A 27,320-nucleotide genomic window follows, 5' to 3' on the forward strand; every position below is an offset into this window, starting at 1 on the left:
TGCTCCTCTTCCTCCCGCCTCTTCCATACAAACCAACAGAATAGTTCGAGCTTTCGCGCGCCGTGACAGCTGGCCCGCAGTTTTTCTCCACCGGGGTGTCAATCTGCCGTCACTCGCTTTCCCATTGGTCCGTTGGGAAGATTTGTTTCCGCCTATTGTGACGACGCAGTCATGAGGAGCATTTTCTAAAAACCGGGGTTGCTCCCGCGGGCGGGGCTAAGTGAATCTAAGAAAATGTATAGCTGATTTATGACATAAATAAATGAACTACATTTAAATTACTTAATTTGCATGAGGTAAACTGACCATTATATAATATAATTAAATTAATAATTATCTATCTATCTATCTATCTATCTATCTATCTATCTATCTATCTATCTATCTATCTATCCAGCCTTGATCTAGATTGATCCGCTGGGGAAAGTAATAACATTAAAAAATATATTATTGTGGATAACTTTGGTGTTTGGTAAAAAAAAATGTTTATTCCCATTATACATCATTATATTGTTTTGTTTTATAAGTATAAGCATTTGTTTGTTCACGTCCATTTTCTCTCACATCTGCCTGTGCGATGCAGAAACAATACGCATGCGCAGTTCGGTTTAAACGGCCTGTGGGTAGCGCATGCGCAGTTACAAATCGTCAGAAGCAGCAGGAGGAGCGGCAGCTCAGCTCCGTCGGTTCAGTCGGCAGCCGTTCACATAGCTGTCTATATTCCCCTTTTCTTAAATTAGCCACTTTAAGCTTCGCGATACCGCCCCCAATTTCAGCGTCGGTACGGAGCCGCCAGGCCGGGACAGAGACGGAGAGAGAGGCCTCGGCCATGGAAGCGCTCGGACCCGGTAAGAATTTGAGAAGCGGGGGGAAACGGTGGCAAGCGGCAGCGCTGAGAACAAGCCGTGTGTCTGCAAACGCGACGCGTCACTGGGGGCCGCGGCTGCAGCGAGGCCTCGAAAACAAACTGAGGCCCAGCCCGTGCGTTTGTGTACATGTGGATGTGTGGCTGTATTTACGTCGAGCGGAAACATGTTTCTTCTCCGTACTAACAAAGTTGTGGTTTTTTTGTCGCGTATCTGGTCGTGTCTACGCGGTTTTATTTACACGCATGGCTCGTCGTGTCGGGGTTGACTGGCATTGTGTGACTGGGGATTTAACCAGGACCTTCCTTCCTCCTTCCTTCCGCGTCGTGGTGTGTTTACGTCGTTTATTCACAGTGCGTATGTGTGTGTGCGTTTGTTTTCTTGCCAACACAATTGTGACCCAATTTCGACGTAAATATCCACGCAGTGTCGTCGAAATTTGACAGAAAAGAGCAATTTTCCCGTCTAGTGTGTGCTCGGGAACAGCGCGTCTCTTCGTGCTGCCAAGATGACAGCGATGGTGGGTGGAAATTACAAGATGAATGCCAATAAAGCACATGTTACTCGTGTTGCATGAAGAGAGGTGCGCTTATTTTTGTGTGGTTTACTGGTGTTTTGTGGCGCTGTCATTGGTTTACGCACTTCTGCTCTGGAAGCAGCCATGCGCCCGTGAGAGAACAGCAGGGATGGATGGCGCTTTTATCGATCAGATCTGCAGGTCAGCTCCATATTACTCATCTCCCATATGATAACAAAGGCACTTGATGTGTTTTGCAGCGGTGCAGTGATCATGCAGGCGGATGAGAGGCGGACACTCACTTGCACACCGATCAACACAGTGCATTTTTATTATTGTTCCCTGGAAAAACACATGCATGTTACGAGTGTTGTCACAATCTGTTGTTTTTTTCATCATAATTTTTTTTGCATCAGGAAGGAAAATACTGTAACTTTTTGTTGGTTTTGTCCACACACAATGCCCACAAATAAAACCAACGAGGACATCTGGGGAACATTAGGAGTATTTTCACACAGATGAGAGAAGTAGTTTAGACTGTAGATTATAGTTTTATACAGCCATCCACAGGTGTGTGACTCTTAATTGTCTCACATAATCTGTGCAGGGGATCTGGTTTTAATTTGACAACAAACTGGGTTTTTAGAAACAATTGTTTTACTTAGACTAACCATTTTTGCCAGCAAGCTACCTTTTACCTTCCTGTGTGGAGTGTGACTGCATATTTTGTGTTGCACCCATGATCAGCAACACAGTCTAATAGCGATAAATAACTCTGCAGTATAATTTTTCATTAGAAGTTATACAACATGCACACCTAAAACATGTTTCTCAAGTTTTACAGAAGACTGAAGGTTGTGCTTGTGTGAAGCAATTTTCTTTTACAGGTTCAAATGCAAGTTTTAAGTCGTATAAAAAGCACAACTTGTTTTGAAATGGGGTTCCACGTTAAATAAGGCCTTTCAAAGAGAGATGAAGTAATTCTCCTTGGAAGTTGAGCTGATGATGGGAACGTTAAATTTCACCTCTATAACCAGCCAAGTAGTAGCAGCCAAGTCAGACCGGAAGGTTGCTGCATTGCCCCACATCTGGATGTCATGTTGTGCAGTGGCTCAACAGTCGAGCCTCCTCTGGTTTAGTTTCACAGGATTTCACAAATGTACACTTTTTGTGGCCTGTGGGTTGGTGTAGTTGGGATTATACACACAGGAGGACCCCTAATGGCCGTGTGTAATGATGTGTTCTTACAGCGCAGCTGGTTTAAATCCGGTTTTCGCTCTTTTTCGAAAGTTTGTACAGTCCAATTTCAAAAGTATTAAAATCTAAACTGTGACAGGAAATTAATAGTATAAATCGTGGCAATGGGGTGTTGGATGCTGTGGCCAGGTTGGCTCAGCTGAAGTTGACATATTTTCACCTTGAGTAAGAGGTCCTTGCTTATTTCTCTATGTATTGCTTCGTTTCATATCTACGAGATTTGTTAATCAATACAAAAGCGTGGCCCCTCATAACTGAAGCAGCTATAGTTTGTTAAATGAGGGAACATTTGATAACGTGTGCATAAATGCTTCTATATACAGACAGTTTTTACACTGATGAATATTACGTATTTTGTGAATAGAAGCCTTTCCCGAGTTCACAGCTCAGTGTATTGCATCTCAATCCAGGTGATTTGCAGGTGTGGGCGTCGGAGCACTCACTGCTTGTTGCCTTTCTAGTGTGACTCATCACCAGGCACAAGCCATCATACACTCACGCTGAGTTTTAGCCCAGCTGTCTCTCTATGATCACATTGTTGTTGCCAGGGACACGCATAGTGTTATTCAGGTCTACAGTGTGTGAGTCAAAGCACACATCGCTCAGCCAGTGAGAGTTCACGGCACACAGACATCGTGTTACTCCATGAACATTTCAGCTGTCAAGTTAGATTCAACTTTGCGTGAATCTTTCACTTTCTTTACTCGGGGGGGGGGGGGGGGGTAATTTCACATCCTCTGTGAGTCGAGCCAGATTCTGATCGGTCTCACTGAAAAAAATATACTGCAAGCTTGGTTGATGGGTTGTTTAAATCACAACTTCAGTGGCTACAGAAAATACTACAGATGTGTAATATTAAAAATGTTGTATTAAGGCACACTTGCTAAAAATGTGTATGAATAGTCATAAAAAACAAATGCTTTTTAATCCAGACTATGAAAATAAATATAAAATCATGATGGTAACATTCATAAATAATAATAATAAAAAAGATTAGCCTGATAGTCTTCTGCATCTGTATAGCTTTAATTGTTTTCAGTGAAATAGTAAATATGCCGTATTGTGGTGGAAAGCCCCAGTGATCAAGATGGGATGTTTATCTTGATTTGGGCTATGCCAATATTTCCCTCCTCACAATTCTGGTCCATGTTAAAACTATACAGTATGCTCACCTGCACACTTGAAAAAGTGTGCATGTGTGTTTTGCTCCTGTCACAGTGGCATTTCAAGAGTGTGCCTACATTTATTTGAAGTATCCCAAAGCATCTACTACTGTACTGGCACAAAACAAAGTAATGCAAATAAATCTGATCATTCTGAGATGGGTGTGGTGTTGTTTAACAGACGAAATGTGAAGGATGGGTCCGGGTATTTAATGTTGAGACACCCGTACATGTTTCAAAGCATGGTCGTGCAGCAGCTGAGGTGGCTATATATAGATCTTGGTCTGTTTTTGGTGAACGTGGGAGAGGAAACCCTCATACCTTTTGAGCTTCAGTCACACTTAGTTAAAAAAACAAAAACAAAAAAAACCTCTGTAGGATCTGTGCATGCACCCAGCATTCAGATAAACTTGTAATGCCTGTGCATTTCAGTTCTTCTGTGCATATATGTCTGTTTTGGTGTTGTTTGTTATTCTTACATTTAAACCACCAAAGGCTATTTGTGGTTCAGGAACTTGAAAGTGTTTTCTGTAATTCTGAGACATGCCTCTGGACTTGAAACATTATTAGATAAGTTGATTTACTTAATTGCCTTGAGGAACCCTAAATAGAGAAGCACTGCAAAGTGATTTTGATATTGTATGGAAATGGATCTGTATTATTGGTATAATGATTTCTGTGGTTATAATTTGATTGTGTGTTTTGTGACATCGCTATGATATTGAATTTTCTGTAGTTTTCATGGTTTTATAAGTTGTTACTTTTGCACCACCAACTGGACTGGAATGGCTGAAAGTGCCATAGGGAGCATGCATGGACAGCATAGAATCACACTAGAAGTGTGCATAGATTCGTCTGCATCGGGTCTGAAGTTGGTGGGTGACCAAATTTACATCATGACATACAACTTGATGTATACACCATTGACTAAATAAATCATGGTGGTAAAAGGTTCCTGAATTACTGTTGAATGTATGCGAATCTGTACACATGATGTTCAGTTGGCAGCATAGCGTAGAGCTCTCCATGTGCCTTTTTATTGTTGTTATCGTTTAAGGTCAGGAGGACAAAGTAGAGAAAAAAAAACTGTGTGATTGAAGTTAAAATGAAAGTGATGGCGAATGAAGCTGGAATGATCCTACAATAAAGCTATTGGTTTTTTTATGATGGAGAAGAAGTGGGTTTTAGATAGGGTGGGTAGGTATGTGTGTGTGTGGGGTTGGGATGGGGGTGGTGACATGGGGCCCAGGCTTCACGAAGCATGTTTTCAGGAAGTGATGGGGAGGGTCCCAATTGTCTGTGTTCTCTGGCTTCACATGCTAACTGGAGCGTGTGGGTACATGGAGTTCAGGAGGACCCCAGCAGTCTCTTAGCCGTCAGTGAACAAAAGCCTTAAACAGCCCCACCCCCACAGTATTTTACCTTTTCTAATTTTGATTTTTTTTTTTTTCTTATGTTATTTTCTGCAAATCACATTTTGCGTGCTTGAAGTTGGGGCTGGATCATGTGGCCAAAAATGTTATCTTGATCTAAAAAAAAAAAACAAAAAAATTATATTAGTGATCCTCACAATAAAATGTGGTGTTAGTAAAGAGTAACCTCCTGTTCCTGAGTGAAAGGTTCAGAAACCAGTTAATTGTGATTTTGAAAATTACACAAATGGAGAAACACTAAACAAGTCTGAGGCCAACCACTTCTCAAAATGTGTATGCACAGTGCAAAAAACGCCATTTCGTTAGTATAGTCTTCTTTTTTCATGTCCCCATTAAACGGTAATATTTATAGGAGGTACACACAGTGAGATTATCAGGTTCACCAAGCAGAATTTTGCATGTTACGTGTTGTGGAGTGATTGTGTGTAAGGTATATGAGCGTGACATGTAAGTTGTAACGGTAACCTTTGTTTCTGCGTATCACCCCTCCATATGGCCCTGCTGCTGTCTGTCTGAGAGGCTCTCGGCCTTTGTCTCAGTGTGAGGGTGTGCGTCCTCTGTGTCTGGGTGGAGTTGGGGGGCGGGAAGCAGGATAATTGTCGTCATTGTCTTGCCTGACCCTTGATGACCCACATAGGTCAGGCGTCCGAGTGGCCCATTAGTCAAAGCATACATAGGTATATGAGGCCATTTCTGTGCATTCAAGCAAGTGTCACTGATGAGGTGGTTAGGAGATGGCAACATGTTTGGCCTTACACTGCACACGTTCTTCCTTCAAATTTGACATTTAATGTAGATTTCAATGCATGGATATTGATGATAATTAAAAACTACTCAGAATTAAAGGTGCATTATGTAATAAATCTAAAGCAACTGGCCATAAAATCCTCCTAATATGTCACAGAGGACCAGGAATAATGTTCATATAAAAAACTGAACTCACCAACAAAATTAGTACAACAAAAATATTTGCAATAAAAAATATATTTTTCCGCACACCAAAGTTAAGTTTATGTTTTGAAATTATGTTTTGACATGAGACGCCACCTACCGCCGTCTACCAATCATTGCAGTAAGTAGAGTCTCAGCGGCCGAGCAAACACTGGTGGCCAGGTACGTCTGAGCTACAATAGCAGAGAAAACGAAACCTAAAAGACCTCGGTATGAATGTCAAAAACGCCAAAACAAAGTTTGCGGCAAAGCGAGGGTCTATATAGGACATGCTTTTGAACGGTGGAGAGAGTTGAAAGCTGAGAGGAATTTCAAAACAGATGCAGAATTGGCTACTTCTTCTTATATTTTCAACTGTTGAGTTCTGTCTTGAACTGTTCCCTCGGTTTTGTGTCATCAGAGCAGTGGAGAATTTTTACAAACCCAAGAGCACGGATGTGGCAGTTGGGTGTGGTGAAGGTAGCGTGATCAGACGGCTGGACAGAATCAGGTAATCAGTCAGCAATATAAGCACGTCTGTAACCTGGTTCTGATGACTCGCAGTAGGATGGGTCCAGACACAGAGAGAGAGACATAAACAGAGGGAGAGTGGCACGAAGAGAGAGAGCGGAGCGCAGCAGAGTGTAGACATGGCATGGACCGCTGTTTTCATTTGTTTTTCATATTGCTGATAATAAACAAACTATTTACACAAACACCACCGTCTCTCCATCCTTCCCAAACAAACTGTGTCTGGACCCAGCCTACTGCAAGCTACCAGAACCAGGTTACGAACGTGCTTATGTCGCCGACTGATTACCTGATCCTGATCACCGGCTGAGCCTCTCCTCCAGCAGCTGCTGCCTTCACTGCCACAACGGATTTCCAAAACTTAGGGAACAGTTTAGAAATCTGAGGGAACTGAGGAAAACTTAGCCAAATTCAAGTCCTCTTTAGGTCTTTGCATGTATATCACCATAAACTATATAACGTTATAAAAGGGAAGGCAAAAATGAAGGACAGTTCTGTCAAATATCATGCATAACGTTGTTCCATAAAATATAATTAGGGCTGAAACGATACACAAACTCACGCTTTTATTTGTATCACGATTTTTGACCCACGGTTCGATACATTCCACGATTTTATTTATTTTATTTAAACATTTACTTATCTAACAAGTTAATGTAACATTTAATAACAAATATTTTGGAACAGATATGAACATACATAAATAAATAACCAAAGATTTTCTCTCTCTTCTGTAACAAAATAATACTGTTGAAAAATACAAAGTAAATGATCAATCAGACTGGGATTTGTCCCCAAAGCATGCTGGGAAGTGTAGTTCTTCATGAGAAGCAGTTTTGTTCCGGTGGAAAGAACTTGTTTTGATAAACAGCAAAGTTAGACAACATTACCACTTGTATTTCTTGAGTGACTTGTTGTTTTGCTCTTATTTCGGGGCTGGATCCGTGAATCTTGTTCGTAGAGTGATAAAAATGGTACCGTTAGAATCTGTGGATTCTCCGCTGTTTACATAATCACGCTGACGATCCGGTGCCGCTGTAACGTTTTTTTTCCCGCTCCTGCGGGTTTGATCTATCTGTGTTTTTTTAAGAATGGTTTATATGATCTTTTAGCTGAGTTTCTGACCTTTCTGTGGGTATGCAGCATGTCTGTGTTTGTTAAAGTTAAACATGGTTTTATGATGTTGTTGTCGCTGCGTCTGACGTTGCCCCCGGTACTGGGGACAGCAGTAAAGAAGAGATTAAAGCGATTTAAAAAAAAACAACAAAAAAAACAACAAAAAAAACATGCGTTATTGACTGTAATTAATCACAATTAACACGATAATTTGACACCCCTAATAAAAAATAATGGTGAAAGTGAAAAGTTTGGTAGCACTAACAGCTCATATCATGTGGCTGACTGGGAAAATAACTGGGAGTTAGAAAGGGTGTTTCACGATTCTGTTTTCTCACGCCGCGAGACAGGTTAGTGGCTCCGAGTGTCGCGATTTTGATTTTGATATGCATATCGTTACAGCCCAAATTATAATACATCTTTATCTTTGCTGAGAGAACAGAATTGAGCAGCTCATTTATGATAAAACGCTCACCATAGTCACTCCTCGCTCGTCGCTGACGGAGGACACGCCGCTCTGGCAACCTCGACTCTGGAGGGGAGGGGGGAGTGGGAAGCGGGTACGACTCGCCGCAGTGTTTTGATTTTGAGTGTTGTAACCGTTTTTGGCCACGTTGTTACAGATGATGCCTTTAATAGTTTGCAATGTTAATTTCTGAAGATCGTTTTAACTTTGTGCTTATTATTTGTTATAATATAGAGAATAATTAATTATGCAGTGATGATAAATATGGTAATATAATGCAGTGTTACCTCAAGGTTTATGATTTCGGGGGGCACCGATACAAACGTACACAAACACTTACATTGTGAGGTGACACCTTTTGAATGTCTTCCTCCATCATACATATTTATTTGAGATTTTCTGTTGATAACCTGTCTTGCCATATCCACTCTGTCCTAGACCTTTTTTAATTGCTTTTTTCTCCTTGTTCTACCCAGGGCCACCAGCCCCAACCTCTCTCTTCCAGCCTCCTCGTCGTCCCGGCCTTGGCACGGTGGGAAAACCCATCCGGCTCCTTGCCAACCACTTTCAGGTGCAGATTCCCAAGATTGATGTCTATCACTATGATATCGACATCAAGCCTGAGAAACGGCCTCGGAGGGTCAACAGGTAAAACCTCCAGAGAGTTTTAGGAGAAATGCAATTCAGTGGATGACCAATTTAAATGCACCTTTTAACATCATAAGCACAGGCAGCCCAAGGCAAATCTCTGGATTCTGGGATGTGGAGAAAGGAGACTGATGTAAAATTGCATTCTTATTGTCTCCATTGATATTCAGTTACCACTCTTATACTTGTTTCTCATTTACCTTCCAGGGAGGTGGTGGACACCATGGTGCGGCACTTCAAGATGCAGATCTTTGGAGACCGACAGCCTGGGTATGATGGGAAGAGGAACATGTACACAGCACATCCACTGCCTATAGGAAGAGACAGGGTTGGTATCTCAAAAACCTCTTGTGTCATGAGCACATACAGTTATCACATTTTCTTTGAAGAATGTTTTGTTATTGTCCTTTGGAGAAGTCGGTCAGCTGCAAGTTCTCATAAAGGGAGACATTTTTGGCATTTAAGATTTAAACCAAACTATTTTAGCAAATGGCAGGCAGACAGTGGATTAGGATGTGAGGTTGCTAGATCAATAAATCTTCAGATAAATGTGGAGAACCTGGACCAATAATGTGGTCTTTCTAAGAAATCATTCACTTGTCAAATTCACCGCTTTGTGGGAAGTAACTCTCATGTGTTTATAATGTGTTTCTCGCCACTTCATATTCTTGCCTTGTAACTTCATATCACGTTTTTAGAATGTAGTTACTTTTTCCAAAAATCATGCTTGAAAAAATGATGTGTGACACACTATGCTGTCAAAGATGATTGGAAAAATCTTTAACAGGTTTTTAAGTTTAGAATGACAGCTCTACTACTAAAAGTATAGAATTCCAAATAAATGACTGCAGCTCCAGTAAGAGGATCTAAATGTTATACCACAAATGGTTTAAATATTCTGCGGCATTGTGAGTCATGAATATCTTGGTCATACATTTCCCTGTGCAGCTTGACATCTAATGGTGAAACTGCAAAAGTTCAACAAATGAACCCCTTTTGTGCATCCAGGAACCACTGTCGTTCTTCTGCTGTAGAAGACGCAAGCCTTGCCTAAAGTACAACTATTAGGTTTATTATTGTAAAGTGATGATACACTTTTCAGACATTATGGGTAACCTATTCAATTCATTCCAATAAACCCTCCTAAAGTTTACACACTGGATTTTTAAATGCAAAAGACGCCTCTTTCTCATTGACACTAATGTAATACAAAAACCTTAGAATTGTAATGTTTCAATGTGAAGATGAAAGGGTTTGATAATTCCAATGGAGCTTCCACCTCAATGTTATTTTGTGTGTTAACAGGGTATCCGTGGGGTCTTAAAAAGTCGTTACTTTTATTTAAAACATGCATAAACTTCAGTCTCGCTTTGATATGTTTTTATTTTTGATGATGCGATAACATAACTACAACATGGAACTAAAGTTGGCCACCTGTGCTGCCCGGTGAGAATTTATCGAGCACCACTAGCTAGTGTGCCGTGCGTGTGCCGTGGTGTGTTACAGCTTAGCATAGCAGCGGAGAAAACGTAATGAAAGCCCACAGCTAAGCCGAATTGCTTGCATAAGATTGGTAAATGCAAGTTCAACCATTTGTGGCTCCTTCATGTCTTTTGTACTTTTTTGCCAGTATGTATTCGAAATGGGTCTTAAATTGTATTCATTATGGTCTTAAAAAGTCTTACATTTGACTTGTATAAACCTGCAGATACCCTGGTTAAACATTTCATAGTAAATGAGGTTTTTACCAGATGGATTACAGATGGAAAATATAACCGTGATTGCAAAATGAAAGGGAAAAAAAGCTTCCTTGTTTTAAAAATCCGGAATGCAATGTTTTGGATTTTATTACTATTACATAATTTTTCTCATAAATGAAATGAAAGGAAATCATGTTCTCAGCTTGTTGACACCTGATGACTGTGTACTAATGAAATGTTTCAGTGCTGCCTCTTCTGTTGCTATTTCAAAGACAAATTGATTCTTTGCTGTTACTCTTTTCTTCTCCTCATTACTCCTGGGTATTTATTACTAATCTCTGCATGCCACCTGTTCAAATCAATTTTACATCACTCTTTCCTTTGGCCCTCCTTCCCTGTCCTCACCTCTTCTCCCTCCCTCTCTCTCTTTGTCTATCCTCAGGTGGATCTGGAGGTGACCCTGCCTGGCGAGGGGAAGGATCAGACGTTCAAGGTGTCTTTGCAGTGGGTGTCTGTGGTCAGTCTTCAGATGTTGCTTGAAGCTCTGTCCGGTCACCTAAACGAAGTCCCCGAAGACTCTGTTCAGGCTCTGGACGTCATCACACGACATCTGCCTTCCATGAGGTACCACCACTCGTCCACTTATGCAATCATTTAAGTTTTACAATCACATTTAAGCAACTTTCAAACAAACAAATCAATTGTTTGATGTTCTGTATCAATCTTCTATCTTGAAAGCAATTTATACAGACATGCAAACTCCTCACCTTTCGGCAAAATTTGCCATTTTGAATATGAAATGGGTGACTTGCTGGACTTGGATGATTTCCGCGTTAACGGAATTGCAGAATTGGCCAATAAAAACGGACTCTAATGTTAAACGCGTAATATCACGGACGTATTGACATGTGACTGAAATGCTGTCATCGTGAGGAGAAGGAATGTTTGTCTGGGGAAATGTTCTGCGGATACTACCAGGCATACTAGTGAGAACTGATTTGATAGTAGAAATAAGTGTCTGTTTGATCCTTCTCTCTTAAGTATATATAGGATATTTTGTTTTTCATTTTTATGAGACACCGTCACCTACAGTGTGAATTCCCATTTTTATTGATGTATATTGCTGGCCACAATACAAGCGTTTTCTGTAAATGAGTTATTTTGTAGTTTGCTTTCTTTGTAAATGTGTGGTTTTGAGTAATTTTTTACCCCTTAGTTAACTATGCACTATTGGTCTCGATGTCAATCGTGCTTGTTTTGTGACATAACGACCATTTCCCTTCTCGTGCACTCTTCTCACCTTTTTCACCCCTGACCAGTTTGCATGCCTGTTTGTCTTTAATCTCTTATCCTTGCATTAATATATAGAAGTTAATATTCTGATGACATCTAACCTGGTAATGATTTATCTTTCAGAATAAAAATATTAATTATGAAGTCAAATTCAACGTCTTTCCCCCAACAACCCAGTTTTGTGTCTTTTTGCAAACACTGTGTTTGTGTCCATAATTCCTTTGATTTAAAATATTTATTTGCGCAGATCAACACCTATTTTTCACACGCATCTGTCTCCAGCTGCTATTGACTTTTAAATAAAGTGCTAGCTTTTAGGCTGTGATGCATTGTGGAATATTGCAATTGCAATTGTGTGGCATCAATTTTATAGAAATAGTGATGATCTTATGTTGACTGATCCTGTCCAAGTTCAGATTTTGGGGTGACTTCATGGATCCAGTGTCATCATGTCTGTGATTGATCTTCTGTGTTTGTGCACACAGGTACACTCCAGTGGGGCGTTCCTTTTTCTCTCCTCCGGAGGGATATTATCATCCTCTGGGTGGAGGCAGGGAGGTTTGGTTTGGTTTCCATCAGTCTGTCCGTCCAGCCATGTGGAACATGATGCTCAACATCGATGGTAAACATTTTTTAGCACTGCGCTGAATCTACTTGTTAAAAAAACTGTGTTAACAAACAGATTTGTCATCAGTGTTGTCTGACTATACCCAAAGGTAATTCTACTGTAAAGTGATATGATGCCTCTCGTATTGGCATTTATTGTGCTTAAGCCTCTGGCACAACAGAAGACTGCTCAGCAATAAGTGTATTTTCTATGCTCAAAATCTCTCTGTGAATTTCCTCCCCACTTTCAATCATCCATATTTAAACATATCTCCACTGCAGACCTTTTTGTTTTTCTTCTCCTCTGGTCAAAATGTATTTGAGTCTTGAAGTGTCTTGAAGAGCTACTGGCTGTGGTGTTGGGTGGGTGGTGCAACAGACCAAAACAAACTTAATTTGCGGCCCACAAATGAAAATGTATTTTGTCAATATTCTGGCTGCACCATTGATACAAGTGAATCCAGTATTGTCATTTAATAGTAATTTTATGCCTTAACGTAATGAATTTATTTCATATTGTGTTGCATCTTTTTAAATCCTTTGAAGTCAACATGTGCCTGTAATGAGTCTGTAAATAGTCTAGACTGAAACTGCATTGGTCAGCAGGGACTAACAACCCCTGGGTGGTCATTTCCATCTTTTTTGTAACAAAGGGTAGGGTCATTCAGGTATCGGAGACCAAATTACCTTATGTGATTGGGTCTTACTGTCGAATAAACGTGTAGGTTACACTAAGACAACAACATCAGTGAGGCAGTTGAAATGAGGAGTTTCATTATTTCTACAAGGTGCTTCATGTCTCTGAAATCGTCTTTTATGTTTGTGCTGCATCTCGACTCCTTGAGGCTGCAGCCATGGCCAGACTGCCTGTGATACACACCATCTCGGACTTACTGTGCCGGCTCGTTGTTACTAATTTATGAGACCATTTGATAAATAAAGCCCCATCTCTTTTACAGTGTCCGCCACTGCTTTCTACCGTGCTCAGCCTGTGATAGAGTTCATGTGCGAGGTGCTGGATATCCAGAACATCAATGAACAGACCAAACCACTGACTGACTCACAGCGTGTCAAATTCACCAAGGAAATAAGAGGTGAGCTAGCGTTACCAGCACACATACAAGAGCTTGGCATTCATTGTTTGACTTTAAATGGTTTGAATTTACTTAAGCAGAGGACGGCTAGCACTAACAGGCGCACACACATTACAATACAAGCATAACTTGTGTGGCTCAGTGTGTATCCAGTTCATCAAAAATTACATGTTGGCGTAAGCCTGCAATAATATGCATGTTTGTATGTGGTGTTAAAAAAAAAAAAAAAACACCCACTCCTGATAAATTATCACACTCCTTGTGTTTTTTGAACTTGATTTGACTTAATTTTTAAAACAGACATTTGAATCTTAACATTGTACTTCAACAGACTCTCCATTCTCTTTGCACTTTCTCTTGACGACATTTATGATCACTGTGAACTGAAAAATCCATTACAAGAGACCAGCACAATGCCACTCGTATAAAGAAATATTTGAAATTGCTGTTGGCAGGAGGAAGCTACTGCTCCATTTGATTAATTTTGTAATCATGTTTTCTTGTGTATGTCTGAAAAGGCTTAAAAGTTGAGGTCACACATTGTGGTCAGATGAAGAGGAAGTATCGTGTGTGCAATGTCACACGTCGACCTGCCAGCCACCAAACGTAAGAATTGTGTACTACCTCATCAGTTTCTTTATCCTCCCATATCACCAATGGCACTGTTTTACGTGTAGTGTGATGAGCCAGGAGCTCTAACATTGCAGGGCTTCATGAATATATCATCTGTGGTTTTCGCCCACCTATTCCTTTTATTTGCAGGTTCCCCTTACAACTCGAGAACGGCCAAGCCATGGAGTGCACCGTAGCTCAGTATTTCAAGCAGAAGTACAATCTGCAGCTCAAGTATCCACATTTACCCTGTCTCCAAGTAGGGCAGGAACAGAAGCACACTTATCTTCCCCTCGAGGTGAGACACAGGCTGTTTTTGTGATACTTAAATTAATTTTAGAGTGGGTGTAGAGTTTGTATAGCTTAATTAAAGCTTAATTTTCCTGCTCTGTAGGTCTGCAACATCGTGGCAGGCCAGCGCTGTATCAAGAAACTGACAGACAACCAAACATCCACCATGATTAAAGCGACAGCTCGTTCAGCTCCTGACAGACAGGAGGAGATCAGCAGACTGGTGAGCTCCCTCTTGGGTTAAGAATAAGAACAGCAGCTCGAGCAGCTAACGCATGTTTTGATGCATGTGTTTCAAGCTTCAATTGATTCTTTAAATTCAGGCATACTAAAATGCTGAATAAGAGATAAACTCAAGAATAAGCTACAGAAGCTGATTTTGTAACCTTTTTTCCCCTCCACATCCAGGTCAAAAGCAACAGCATGGTCGGGGGCCCAGATCCGTACCTGAAAGAATTTGGCATTGTGGTGCACAATGACATGACAGAGGTGACTGGCCGAGTTCTCCCAGCTCCCATGCTGCAGTATGGGGGCCGGGTGAGTACAGACACCGGGAGGGACTGTGGCAGGGTGAGTACTGGGCAGGGGCTGCACTCAAGGGGGGCCGCAGGCTTGTCTGAGAATGAATGGAGTGGGTGGGGGTTGGGGGGTATCACGGTGTGATTGCTTGAACATGAGTGATGATCCAGGTTTGCAGAGAGCACTAATCAGAACGATTACATTTGTATTGGCTACATTTATTAGAGGATACAAGGGGTGTTCTAAGGTAAAACCTTATTAACCTCTTCTTTACAGTTGCCCCTGATACCGGGGGCAGTGTCACACGCAGCGACAAAAGCGTCATAAAACCATGTCTAACTTTAACAAACACAGACATGCTGCATACCCACAGAAAGGTCAGAAACTCAGCTAAAAGCTCATATAAACCATTCTTATGTTCACGAAACACAGTTAAAACGCCGATGGATCAAACCGGCAGGAGCGGAAAAAAACGTTACAGCGCACACATTGAAAAGCGTCACCGGAGCGTTAGCGTGATTATGTAAATAAAAAAACACGTTTCAGCTGGACAGCAGAGAACCAACAGATTCCAACGGTCAGGGAAGAAGAGGTTAACTGATCTTTATCCCAACTTTGAAAGCTACATTTTGGTTTACTTAAAGTGCTGTGCTTTCACAATGTGCTGCTTCAGAGCCTTGTAAAAGATGTTGATCTGTATCTTGTTGCTGTTATATTCTCAAATTGATCTGGCCGAATCACTATCGAATTAGGAAAGTGATGCTGTTTAATTTATATTTACATAATAGTTTGGTAGTTCTGATGATAAATGTTCTTTGCTGTGTAGTGCATTATAGTCATTTGTCTATTTAAAGGTAAGCAGTAATAGATTTGGCTTTTTTAAATATTTGATTGTCTATAATATAGACAATAAAAAATTGAAATAAATGTGAACTGTTTTATTAATATTAATATTAATCAAACATTTGTACTGGATCAAATCATATTGAATTGTATCAGTCCATAATAATAAAAAGTATCACAGCATCTCTATCTGGATGCATGTGAGATGGTCCTCTAAGGTCCTCTTCCAGCAGGACAATGACCCCAAACACACTGCTAAAACAACACTTGAGTGGATTAAGGGGGAACATGTAAATGTGTTGGAATGGCCTAGTCAAAGCCCAGACCTCAATCCAATAGAAAATCTGTGGTTAGACTCAAAGATTGCTGTTCACAAGCGCAGACCTCTAACTTGGAGCTGGATCAGTTTTGCAAGGAGGAATGGGCAAAAATCTCAGTGGAATGATGTGGTGAGCTCATAGAGACTTATCCAAAGCGACTTGGAGCTGTGATTGCCGCAAAAGGTGATTCTACAGAGTATTGACTTTCGGGGAGTGGATAGTTATGCACAATGACTTTTTATGTTATTTTGTCCTATTTGTTGTTTGCTTCACAATAAAAAAAAAATCCTCAAAGTTGTCATGTTCTGTTAAATTAAATGATGCAAATCCTCAAACAATCCATGTTAATTCCAGGTTGTGAGGCAGCAAAAGGGGGTGAATACTTTTGCAAGGCACTGTATGTATATGTGTACGTGTGTGTGTGTGTGTGTGTGTGTGTGTGTGTATGTATGTATATGTGTATATATATATATATTTGCACCGCCACGGCAAAATAAAAGCCACCACAGCTTCAGAGTTTTTGTTGTTTTTTTAACCTTGTTTTTATGTTTTATCTTTATATTAACGTAAACATAACGTAACATGGTGTTTTTCGTGAAATGTGATGCTACGCTGCAAAGCCTACCCTTATTTTGAAAAACCAACACCGGAGTCACCAACTGCCTGTCTAGCTGCGGCGTGCGAAAGACAAAGAGAGTTGAGAGAACAGTCTGACGTGGAGGGAGAGAAAAAGGGTGAAAGATGGGTACCTTAGCTAAGCTAGGTTATATTTGATATGGTTTTGTAAACAACATATTACCTACACAAAAACAAGTAAATGAACGAGTGGCCAAGACCGCAGACCGAGCTCGCTCACTCGCGCTCTCTCTCTCCCCCTCACGCCCTGTGCTAACAAGGCTTCACGCTCTCTGCGGACACTGGTTTAGATGAACAACAAACAAGTGCTGATCAAGAGTTTTGTGCAAACAATGTAAGGTCCCGACTCTTGTCCCAAATATGACAGGCTTCATTCAGTGATTGAAACACTCCCAAAGCAGACGGCAGTGCTGTGGCTGCGCAGATGTGTCCACATTTGAATATTCATCTTCACCTCCGAATATCTGTTTTTAAAACCTATTCAAATATATTCTAATATAGAATATCCATTGACAGCCCTATAATGTATAGATGGATTAGACTACAGGGATAAATGTGTTATTGATTGGTTAATACAGGATACGCATTATTTCCATTATTATTTCAGAGAGATTTTATTTTTATTTTATTTTTGTACCATTGACACTTGTTAAAGAGAAATTACTTTAGGCCTAATAAAGCATGTCATTTTCGAGCAGGGACTCCAAAAAGAGGGTCAGGGAAGAAGAGGCTACTATTGACTATTGGTCAAACTGTAACATCAGTATTGACCAAGCATTATTACAACAAGCCTAACAATTTGCACTGGGAATGTATGGGTTTTAAATGTTTGTGTGCATATGAAAGAACAATCAAAGTATATGAAGCCTCTGTATTGGCTCATCCAATCGGGGGGTTGACTAAGAGAACAGGGACTCTCTCCGCAGAATAAAACCGTGGCCACACCCAATCAGGGTGTGTGGGACATGAGAGGGAAGCAGTTCTATGCTGGCATCGAGATCAAGGTCTGGGCTGTGGCCTGCTTCGCACCACAGAAACAGTGTCGGGAGGACCTGCTCAAGTAAGTGTCGGGCTTGGATCAGTTTTTATTAAGTTTGTCTCTCTCAAAAAACTGCCGATTTCTGACAAACTTTTAATGCCTTTCAACAGGAGCTTCACTGACCAGCTGCGGAAAATCTCCAAGGATGCTGGGATGCCCATTCAAGGCCAGCCCTGTTTCTGTAAATACGCCCAGGGAGCTGACAGCGTGGAGCCCATGTTCAAACACCTCAAACTATCTTATGTAGGTCTGCAGCTGATTGTGGTCATCCTTCCTGGCAAAACACCCGTGTATGGTAAGATATTATCCCAAACTTTTGCATTTCACTGAAGTCAGAAAAGATTGAGGGTTGCATTCAGAACTGAACTTCATTTATATGAACCATTAGATATTAAGAGTTTCTGAGATATTGAAATATATCTTGGTTATCTCCGTGTTCATCTGCAGCCGAGGTAAAGCGTGTGGGCGATACTCTCCTTGGCATGGCCACCCAGTGTGTCCAGGTGAAGAACGTAGTGAAGACCTCGCCTCAGACACTCTCTAACCTCTGCCTCAAGATCAACGCCAAGCTGGGAGGCATCAACAATGTCCTGGTGCCTCATCAGAGGTAAGCAAGGATGTGTTTGTTTTTTTTTAATAGCAGAATTTATAAAAACCCGGAGTCCAGGCACCGTTTACCAGTTAGCTCCTTGAGTGTCTTTTAGCGGGCTTACAGTGGAACTGGAGCGGTCTGTTTATTGAAGGAAAAGAGCAGCGCTACAAATAACCAGCGTACCTGTGTACTGCGTATGTGTGCTTCTGTTTTTAAAGTTAAGCGTTACTTTAGAGACTCATTTTAACAATCCGGAGTCACGTAAACATGACGTCACATGCGTCTTTTTCCTGTCAGTTGCCATAACGTTAACGCTGTATAGTGCCCAGCACTATATATTATAAATCATTTTTTATTATTTTTTTTGTTATCATGTAATATTCATGAAACATTTAGGTAACAAGTAGGGCTGCAACGATGAATTAATCGATTTAAGAGGGGTATTTTTTTGTTTTTTTAACAATTAATTAGCTTCTTAAATGTGAATATTGTCTGGTTTCTTTGCTCCATTTGACAAAAAAAAGAAATAAAACTAGGTTCCAGATTTGATAAACTCAACTAAAAATCTACTTTTTAACTATATTTTGTGGACAAAATAAATAGTTTATTAATATTCGATTGAGAAAATAATTGACAGATTGATTCTAAAACTAAACGGTATACTGGAAAGACATCTCTAGCAGTGTTTTCACTTGAAGATGGAAATCGTGGCACTAAGGCCATCTCTCCCAAGATGGAAGTCTCTGTGAATAGTGAAAGAACATATACCTTTTTTTTTTTTTACATGGTTTAACTTTTCCATGTAGGCTACTGCACTCTATTTTAATTTTTGAAACAATACAATGGCGTCGCGTCATGGTAGGTGCACCTTTGCATCATGGTAGGTGCACCGTTTCTTTTCCTTTATATTTTTGTCCTTTGCCAATCACACCCCTGTAATTTGTATCTATACTCCCTCATGTTATTTCCTTCATATTCATGCTGCTGAATGATAAGTATGATGTACAGGCCGGTGATACAGAGTCTCTGTTTTTTCTTTTTTTGCATTGCCTGCTTTTGGTTCAGGCCCTCTGTGTTCCAGCAGCCGGTCATCTTTTTAGGTGCCGATGTGACACATCCACCAGCAGGCGACGGGAAGAAGCCGTCCATTGCAGCAGTGGTGGGCAGCATGGACGGCCACCCCAGCAGATACTGTGCGACAGTGCGTGTCCAGACGTCTCGACAAGACATATCCCAGGTAACCTCTTCTGTCTTGTGGGTTTTTCAAAGTCAAAATGATCTGAAACTTAGTTAAAGTTATTTGTACGTAAAATTTCAGTGTCAGTTTTAGACTTATGGCCATATCTCTGTCTCCATTGTCTAAAAGAGGAATAAACTGCACTTTTCTCTACTAACCTCCTCTCCCTGTTCTGAGTCTAAACCAGACTAAACGAGACCAAATGTTTCTGTTTCCAGGAGCAGTTCTTCAGCCAGGAGGTAATCCAAGACCTGACCAATATGGTTCGTGAACTGCTCATCCAGTTCTACAAATCTACGCGCTTCAAGCCCACACGCATTATCTATTATCGTGGCGGTGTGTCTGAGGGACAAATGAAACAGGTGAAGGACTGGCATTTTTCATTTTTATTCTTGTGAATTTACCTTTTTTTTTTTTTTTTTTTTTCTAAAGAAAGCCTGAAATCATTTCATTAATTTGTGTTCAGGTGGCATGGCCAGAGCTGATAGCCATCCGCAAAGCATGTATCAGTCTGGAGGAGGATTATAGACCGGGCATTACCTACATTGTGGTCCAGAAACGCCACCACACTCGGCTCTTCTGCTCCGACAAAGCGGAGAGGGTCAGTACAAGTTCATTCTCACCATTTTCTACTCGATAAACTCTGCTTGGTGTTGCAACTGACCTGACTGACTGCCCCCCTGTCTTCTGCAGGTTGGGAAGAGTGGTAATGTCCCAGCTGGCACCACAGTGGACAGTACCATCACACACCCGTCCGAGTTTGACTTCTACCTGTGCAGTCATGCTGGGATCCAGGTGAGAGTTAACACATTCACATTGATTTTACAGACAGTCTTGTATACAAACCCTGCAATTTTGCAGCCTTGGATTGGTGTAGAGATTTTGCACATTGATGTGCAATAAAGCACAGATTTTGGTTCAAACCAATAATTTTAAAGCGGACCTAGAGTGGTCCTGTTGCACATATATGTGAGTTATGGAGGTCTACTTGCATACATGTTTTAATGGTCAAAAACCTCCTAGTTGCTGTAAACGAGCCGATTGAAATCCTCTTTTCTGACGCTGTTCCTGAGTCGCGATATTTCAGAGTGAACACTCACCCCCAGAAGACAGATTCTTGTGATTGGCCAATACTATTTAGCACATCTGCTCTCAGAAGCACAGCTCCCCCCTCTGGAATGGTGGATGCACTGCTCCTCATTATCAAAACATTGTTTTAACAATGTTTAAAAATAGCTTTGCTGTAGTCCCTTTTATGACTTTGACCCGGAGTCAGACCCAGAGTCAGAAGACCCTGTCGCTCGTGAAACACCTCCACAACAGACGTTTTTCTTCTTCTGCGGATCAATGTATGCAACCGGATGTGCCCGGACTAGTGCCCTGAGCAGGAGGATCTGCTGTTCAGGAGAACCGTTGTTTACGTAACCGGACTGGGTTTTTTCAGAGCCCGAGATTACAATAAAACACAGCGTTCTCAGCAGTGGCTGAACTGTTTGTTTAGAACCTTCAGGGCTTCATAAACAAGGTAATGACGCAGATACACACTAAAAAACAGCGTTAATTTGAACTTCCGGTCTAGGTTCGCTGTAAACTTGACCTTAATATGGCAAATTTGCTCTGTGGTTACTGCAGTAATGATGCTTAACAACAATAAACGACATGATTCGGATGCTTCTTCTGGCTATTATTTGACCACAAACCAAAACACTTGTCCCTTTTTTTAAATGTAAAATGACTGCAAACAGTAGTTCATCACATTATGCCTATTGGAGAGCTCTTTCCCTCATTCATTGAACAGCCTGTGAGAAGCAGTGCATCTGGCTTTGTGTCACTGGGTAACTTAAATGTATGTCTCGTCCCTCCTCAGGGCACCAGCCGTCCTTCCCACTACCACGTCCTGTGGGATGACAACTGTTTCACGGCCGATGAACTGCAGCTCCTCACCTACCAGCTGTGCCACACCTACGTCCGCTGCACTCGCTCCGTCTCCATCCCAGCACCGGCCTACTACGCAAGGCTGGTGGCTTTCCGAGCACGCTATCACCTGGTGGACAAAGACCATGACAGGCAAGTAATGTTCACATATCTGTGGTTCCACATCAGGGGAGCTTGCATTTAATTGTGCCTATAGTGTCCTAAAACCAAAGCAGTAATAGTTGGTGTTTCATTGTACATTTCAGTTTCGGATTGTGGTCCTGTTGATTTCGGATATTTTTTTTTAAATGGTGTGTCTCTGCTAAACACTTTTTGGATCAGATATTGGCCATTAGAGGCTCATGTGCTTCTAACAACCATTGTTGTACATAAATGTGGTGAAAAACACAAGCAAGTTTGAAGCTTCAAGACTTACAATCTGTTTGAGACCTTATCCTTTTTTGAATTGTGTGAAAAATATTGAGGAAACATTATTTCATTTTAGTCTTTGACATGAAAGTTAGGTGTTTACTTTACTCGGACACCAATTCATATACTTGCACATTATGATTTTCTGGACCTTTGTTTGTGGAAGTTAGTTAGACCTCTCAGAATATCAATACACCTTTTCTATACCATTTATTTTCGGTAACCAAGGTTTTTTTCTTACTTATGCAAAATTATATAGGTTGGGGTTTCAAAGCAATAGATCACCAATAAAGAAAATAAATTTGGCAGGGATCTGTAAGAATACAGGGAGAAAAAAAACATACCCAAGTGTGATAAATTTTCGGATGGATTTAAACTAAGCCTTGTCTTTTTTTTCTTTGATTGCAGTGCTGAAGGCAGCCACGTATCGGGCCAGAGTAACGGTCGGGACCCTCAGGCTCTGGCCAAGGCAGTTCAGATCCACTATGACACCCAGCACACCATGTACTTCGCCTGAGCTCTCAGGTCCATCAACCAGTCCACCTGCGGATTCCCTACTTTGTTTCTGTCTCTTTATTTCTTATTTACCAGTCTCTGTCTTGCTTGTTTTCTCCCATATCTCTCCCTCTCTCTTTTTGTAGTCCATCTCCTTCTCTTCAACGTCACTCTACATTTTCTGAATCTGCACCAAATTGGCTCTTGGACAAGAGAATCTGTTGTGACTCCCTTTTGTCCAGCAGTTTCTTATTTTTTTTTATACGGAACAATTTCCAACCAGCGTTCCCAGTTGAGCTGCCTTTCTAACCAGCAACCCAGCACTGTGAGCCTGTAAGAGGGTTCACTGTGCACTAAAAAGAAAAGAAGAAAAAACAAAAACAAACCATACATACACGCGCGTATATTAACTACACGTTGAGCCATTATTTTTCTGTTTGTTTTTGTTTTTTCTATTTGAATGTCTGCACTCTTGTGTTTGTAACATACACTGAGCAAAGGGAGTGGTTGGGCACAGTCTGTGTCGGCGCAGCTCTTTAGCTCTCCCAGCTAAGCAGGACTCGTATCTACTTTTACCTCAAAGCCTCTTTGGGCAAACTCTGTCACATGGTCTTGGGTTTATTGGGTTGTGGGGAGAGGACTCGATATGAAAAGAGATGGAGGGGTGTTGACCTTTTGAGAACGATATATATATACACACACACATATATATATATATATATATATATATATAGTATATATTTTTTTCTTTTTAAGAGTGTGTGTTTTAACTTTTTCTCCTTATAACAGTCTTTTACAAGCAAGGTGACCAGGGTGTCCATGCTCATCATTACTTTTCTCCCATCTTGACAAATAATATGCTAGTGTGTGTGCGCGCGCATCTCTGTATATACATGTACTGCTGTCTGAAAGTGCGTGTGTGTATGTGTGCCCGCGCGCGTGCGCATGTGTTTAATGGCAGGCCACTGAATTGTAAAGGGAAATCAAGGAGATAACTGCTGTAAATGCCTCAGATTTGTTTTTATATTCACACATACAGTACAAATAGGCATATATTTACATCTCTAGAGACGGTTTTGAGACATACGAATTAAAGCTGGCTTCACGGAGGCTGGTGGCGGGTATTTGTATCAGTCCTGGGTCACTTCTGAATTGAAATGACTTGAGTTGTTATGGTGCGTCGGCCTGCAGCTAGTGCGAGGTGGCCTGGGTTTGCTTATTTGCCTCGTAACACCATTAAAACCAAGTAAAATAAGCAGCTAAATCCATTTTAATTCATAAGTGAAATCAGGTCCAATGTGTAGCATTAGTAACTGAGGTCTGGCTTGTGACTGGCTCAGCACTGGGACCTGGTGATTGGCTGAAGGCATTAGAGTTAGATTTTTTTTTTTTCAGCCTTCCTTTCTGTTTGGCGAGTAGCAGGATCTTAGGACCCGAGTATCTGAAAAATTATACGACAACTTTGTTGGATGTTGCTTTTCTTTCTTCTTATTTTGTTCTTAAAGTAGTTTCAAGAGCCACAAACCAACAGTTTTTTTTTTCGAGGTCTCGAAAATACTGGCCAACTCATTGCACTGACCCAGGACGCTAGGCAAGCAACAGAGGGCACTCTCAATCTCTCTTACCTTTATGCATTTATACATATGAACCAACAAAGCAGATTTGTAAAAGTTTAATATAAGATGTTTTGTGGTTATCTTAAAACAAAAGAAAATGGTTGTTTAGAATAAGTAGTAACCATCGATGTTGTTGTTGTTGTTATCGTTGTTGTCACTGTTGTTACTATTGTGATGAAATTTTAAAGGACGGCAGCAAAGCCAGTTATATAGTTACTAGTGCGACTTCAGGAATAGACATTGGTTGTTAAGCTGCAGGTTAAGGAGTAGAGATTTTTTTTGGTTGTTCTTCTTTTAGCGTTCTGGTTAATGAGGAGAAGACGAAGGCCATATGATGGAAGAATCCATGCTTCCTTGGTTCCGATGTAAGATTTTCAGTATGGAGCATCGCTCCTGCTGGTGAAAGAGTTTGGCTGCAGTGTGTAACACTCGGCAGATATCGCCTGGTTTTGATCTAATGGATGGATCATAGGCTGCATATAAAAATGGACATAGTCTTCCGGTTTGAATATTGAAGCCTAGAAAGTAGGACAGACGTAGCAGTTAGCCACCAGGGTGCAAAAATACGATGTTTGAATGGAAGTCTCTGAGAAAACAAGCCGTCATCTCGCACATCAGTTAATGTTTTCCTGATGAAATGGAGCTGGACTTGCACGTAAAGGGTGGCGGCATCAACTAAAACCCTTCTCATTGACTTTGATCGAAGTGTTTGCAACGTGGGTCCATCACCTTGCTTTGGTTGCGTTGAGTGTGAAAGAAGTTGAGAAATGTTCAACTTTGCAAGCCTCAGCTCAAATGTCAGTCAATGAAAAAAGTAATACAAATATTCCAGCACAGACACGAACCAATCAGATAATCTTTAACTTCAATCCCCCCATTGCCCATATTTTTGTCAAAGTGCACTCAACAATAACTTAAGCAACTCCCATATGTAGTAAGCATTGTGTGTGTGTGAGTCCAGCATTGAGGCTCTCAATCACTTATACGTTAAGTTCCTATTATATAAGAATAAAGTAGCAGGTCAGATTGACGGCTAGTATCATCTAATGGATGCCCGGTTGCAGGTGACGTGTGGAATTTATGGTTTCTAAAACGAACCAAGTGCCGATCTAATCGCATATCTCAAGACTTCTCAAAAGGAGTTTGTTTTTCAGTGGGAAGACTATGTGCATTTTTCTAAAAGGTCTATGGGAGGAGACAATCGGAGAATCATCAGTTGAACCCAGATTAAGGGATTTGTTTCACCGTGGTTTGTGATAGGCAATGAGTTGAATTTTTAGGCTTGTTTTAAAAAAAAAAAAAAAAAAAAAACACAAACGTTTTTTTATATTACTCTTGTGTGTATTTGAAGTATACCCATGTTAAAGTCTCTACTATTTAACAGTGTTTGTTTCCTGTTTTAATGCATTTTTAACACTGGATTTAATGAATTGACAATAAGCATAAGCACTGCCCTTGGACCCCACCGTACGAGCACCCCACAAACTGTTGCCCAAGAGAAAAGCGTGACATGGTGACTTTTGCGTCAGTGTTGTAGTGATTGGACGAATATGGATGGGTGAGGAGGAGGAGGAGGGTCGGCGTGCACGCCTCATCAGGGGGGCACAGCTCAGTGAAAACTCTTTTGTAATAAACCACCCATAAAGCAGCAGGTTTACTATGAATGAGTTTGAGCACCTGCCTGTTGTGGGCGTGGACGACAGCGAGGAGGCAAGAGAGTGGGGGGAGTGGTGGTTGTGAGGGAGTTGTCCAGGCATTGCATGCAATAAGTGTCAGTTTTTGTTTTTAAAAGGGGGTTGTTCCATTGTTTTTTTTTTTAAAACATGCACTAGTTTTACAAAGCCAAGTGGGCTGTGACTGAATATTCACGCGGCATCTCTGATAAGGAATGATTTGACGTTTTGAATCACATTTGATTGATAAACTCCAGTCTGATTAAAGGTTCACTCCCTGTTTGTAACATGACATTGCAAAGCAATATTAACCCAGTTCTTGTTTTCAAATGTCAAAAAACAAAGCTATAATTCTACTCATTGTGGTTGTCGGTCTAGTTTTGCTATTGTGTCTGTACTTATATATATATATATATATTTTTTTTTTTTTTGGTTTACATTTTTGTTAAATTTATTTGCTTGTATCAATCAGTGGGAATGTGCATTTGGTGGATTAGTTAATGTAGGCCTTAGACAATTTTCTTTTAAAAAGTAAAACAATTTTAGACTTTGCTCGCCTGCATGCCAGAGTATTGTCCTTTTTTTAAAAAAAAAAAGAAAAAAAAAGAAAAGAATCTTTTTGGAATCATATTTATGAGAAAGGAAAAAAATATAATTGCTTTTTCTGTGGGGGGTAAATGTTTATCAACTATTTTAGACTAGCAATATTTGATGTATTTTAAAGATTCCTACACTAACGTCAGTAATTTGGGAGGTACAAGCTGTTTTCCGAGGCAAGGGGCTGCCGTCTCTTTGGCGTTGCGTTGAAATTCAAACGAGGTACTTTCTTCAAATGTGCGCCCGTTAAAGAGCGAAGCCCCTCGTCTCTGCCAGGTCACCGCAGCGGGGCTTCTGTTTTGGTTGCCTCGTTCCTGGTTTGTACCTTTTTGGCCATGCCTTTTGATGATAGGAGGGGTTACTCCTGTCTCCACGGCAACTCTGCTGACCCCTCACAAATGCACTTCCTCTATGTGAAGGTGTCCCCATGGCATTGACAGAGCAGGATTACCTCTTTTTAACAGTTTTTTTTTTTTTTTAATCCATAATTCTTTGTGTGCCCCAGTAGAAAGAGAGCATGAGTTATTTTTTAAATTCCTCACTTTGATATATTGTTATATCTGAACAGATTTGTAATTTTCACATTGTGTATCGTGTATTTTATTTTCCCTTGTTGGTTTGTTTTTTTGGGGGGAGGGGGGACTTATTATTGCTCTGCTCTGTGTTCTTTTTTGTGTGTGTGATTGTCTAATGGCAGTAGACCTGAATTGGAACATTCCAACTCTGTGAATGGAATGTTCCAATCCTGTGATTGAACAGAACCCCCTCTGACCACTTGTTGAGAGGGTAGGTCATGTTGTAACTCCTACCCGCCAGCAGAGGGCCATTCACTTACTGTTATTGCTATTTTGTGAAATGTTCAAATCTTTTTTTTTTTTTTTTTTTTA

At 40.8% G+C, this 27,320-nt stretch overlaps 1 protein-coding gene across 1 annotated transcript; it reads left to right on the top strand.

Annotated features, from left to right (window-relative positions):
- Positions 1-666: 666 nt before the first annotated feature.
- ago4 (argonaute RISC component 4) lies at positions 667-27,320 on the top strand. The gene is made up of 19 exons (XM_083899817.1): positions 667-848; positions 8,756-8,927; positions 9,135-9,255; positions 11,070-11,251; positions 12,406-12,542; positions 13,486-13,620; positions 14,139-14,226; positions 14,383-14,530; positions 14,627-14,746; positions 14,932-15,060; positions 17,768-17,901; positions 17,991-18,175; positions 18,328-18,487; positions 19,538-19,709; positions 19,928-20,071; positions 20,176-20,310; positions 20,403-20,504; positions 21,577-21,776; positions 22,461-27,320. The coding sequence occupies exons 1-19, from the start codon at positions 830-832 to the stop codon at positions 22,567-22,569; spliced, it is 2,592 nt and encodes an 863-aa protein (XP_083755943.1). The 5' UTR covers positions 667-829; the 3' UTR covers positions 22,570-27,320.

This window comes from Microchirus variegatus (assembly GCF_963457635.1).
Source record: "Microchirus variegatus genome assembly, chromosome: 13".
NCBI lineage: Eukaryota > Metazoa > Chordata > Actinopteri > Pleuronectiformes > Soleidae > Microchirus > Microchirus variegatus.

Coding starts and splice junctions, on each gene's coding strand:
- ago4 (XM_083899817.1), top strand. Junction 13,621..14,138: donor ATTCACCAAGGAAATAAGAG/GTGAGCTAGCGT, acceptor ATGTCTGAAAAG/GCTTAAAAGTTGAGGTCACA. Junction 14,227..14,382: donor CGACCTGCCAGCCACCAAAC/GTAAGAATTGTG, acceptor TTTTATTTGCAG/GTTCCCCTTACAACTCGAGA.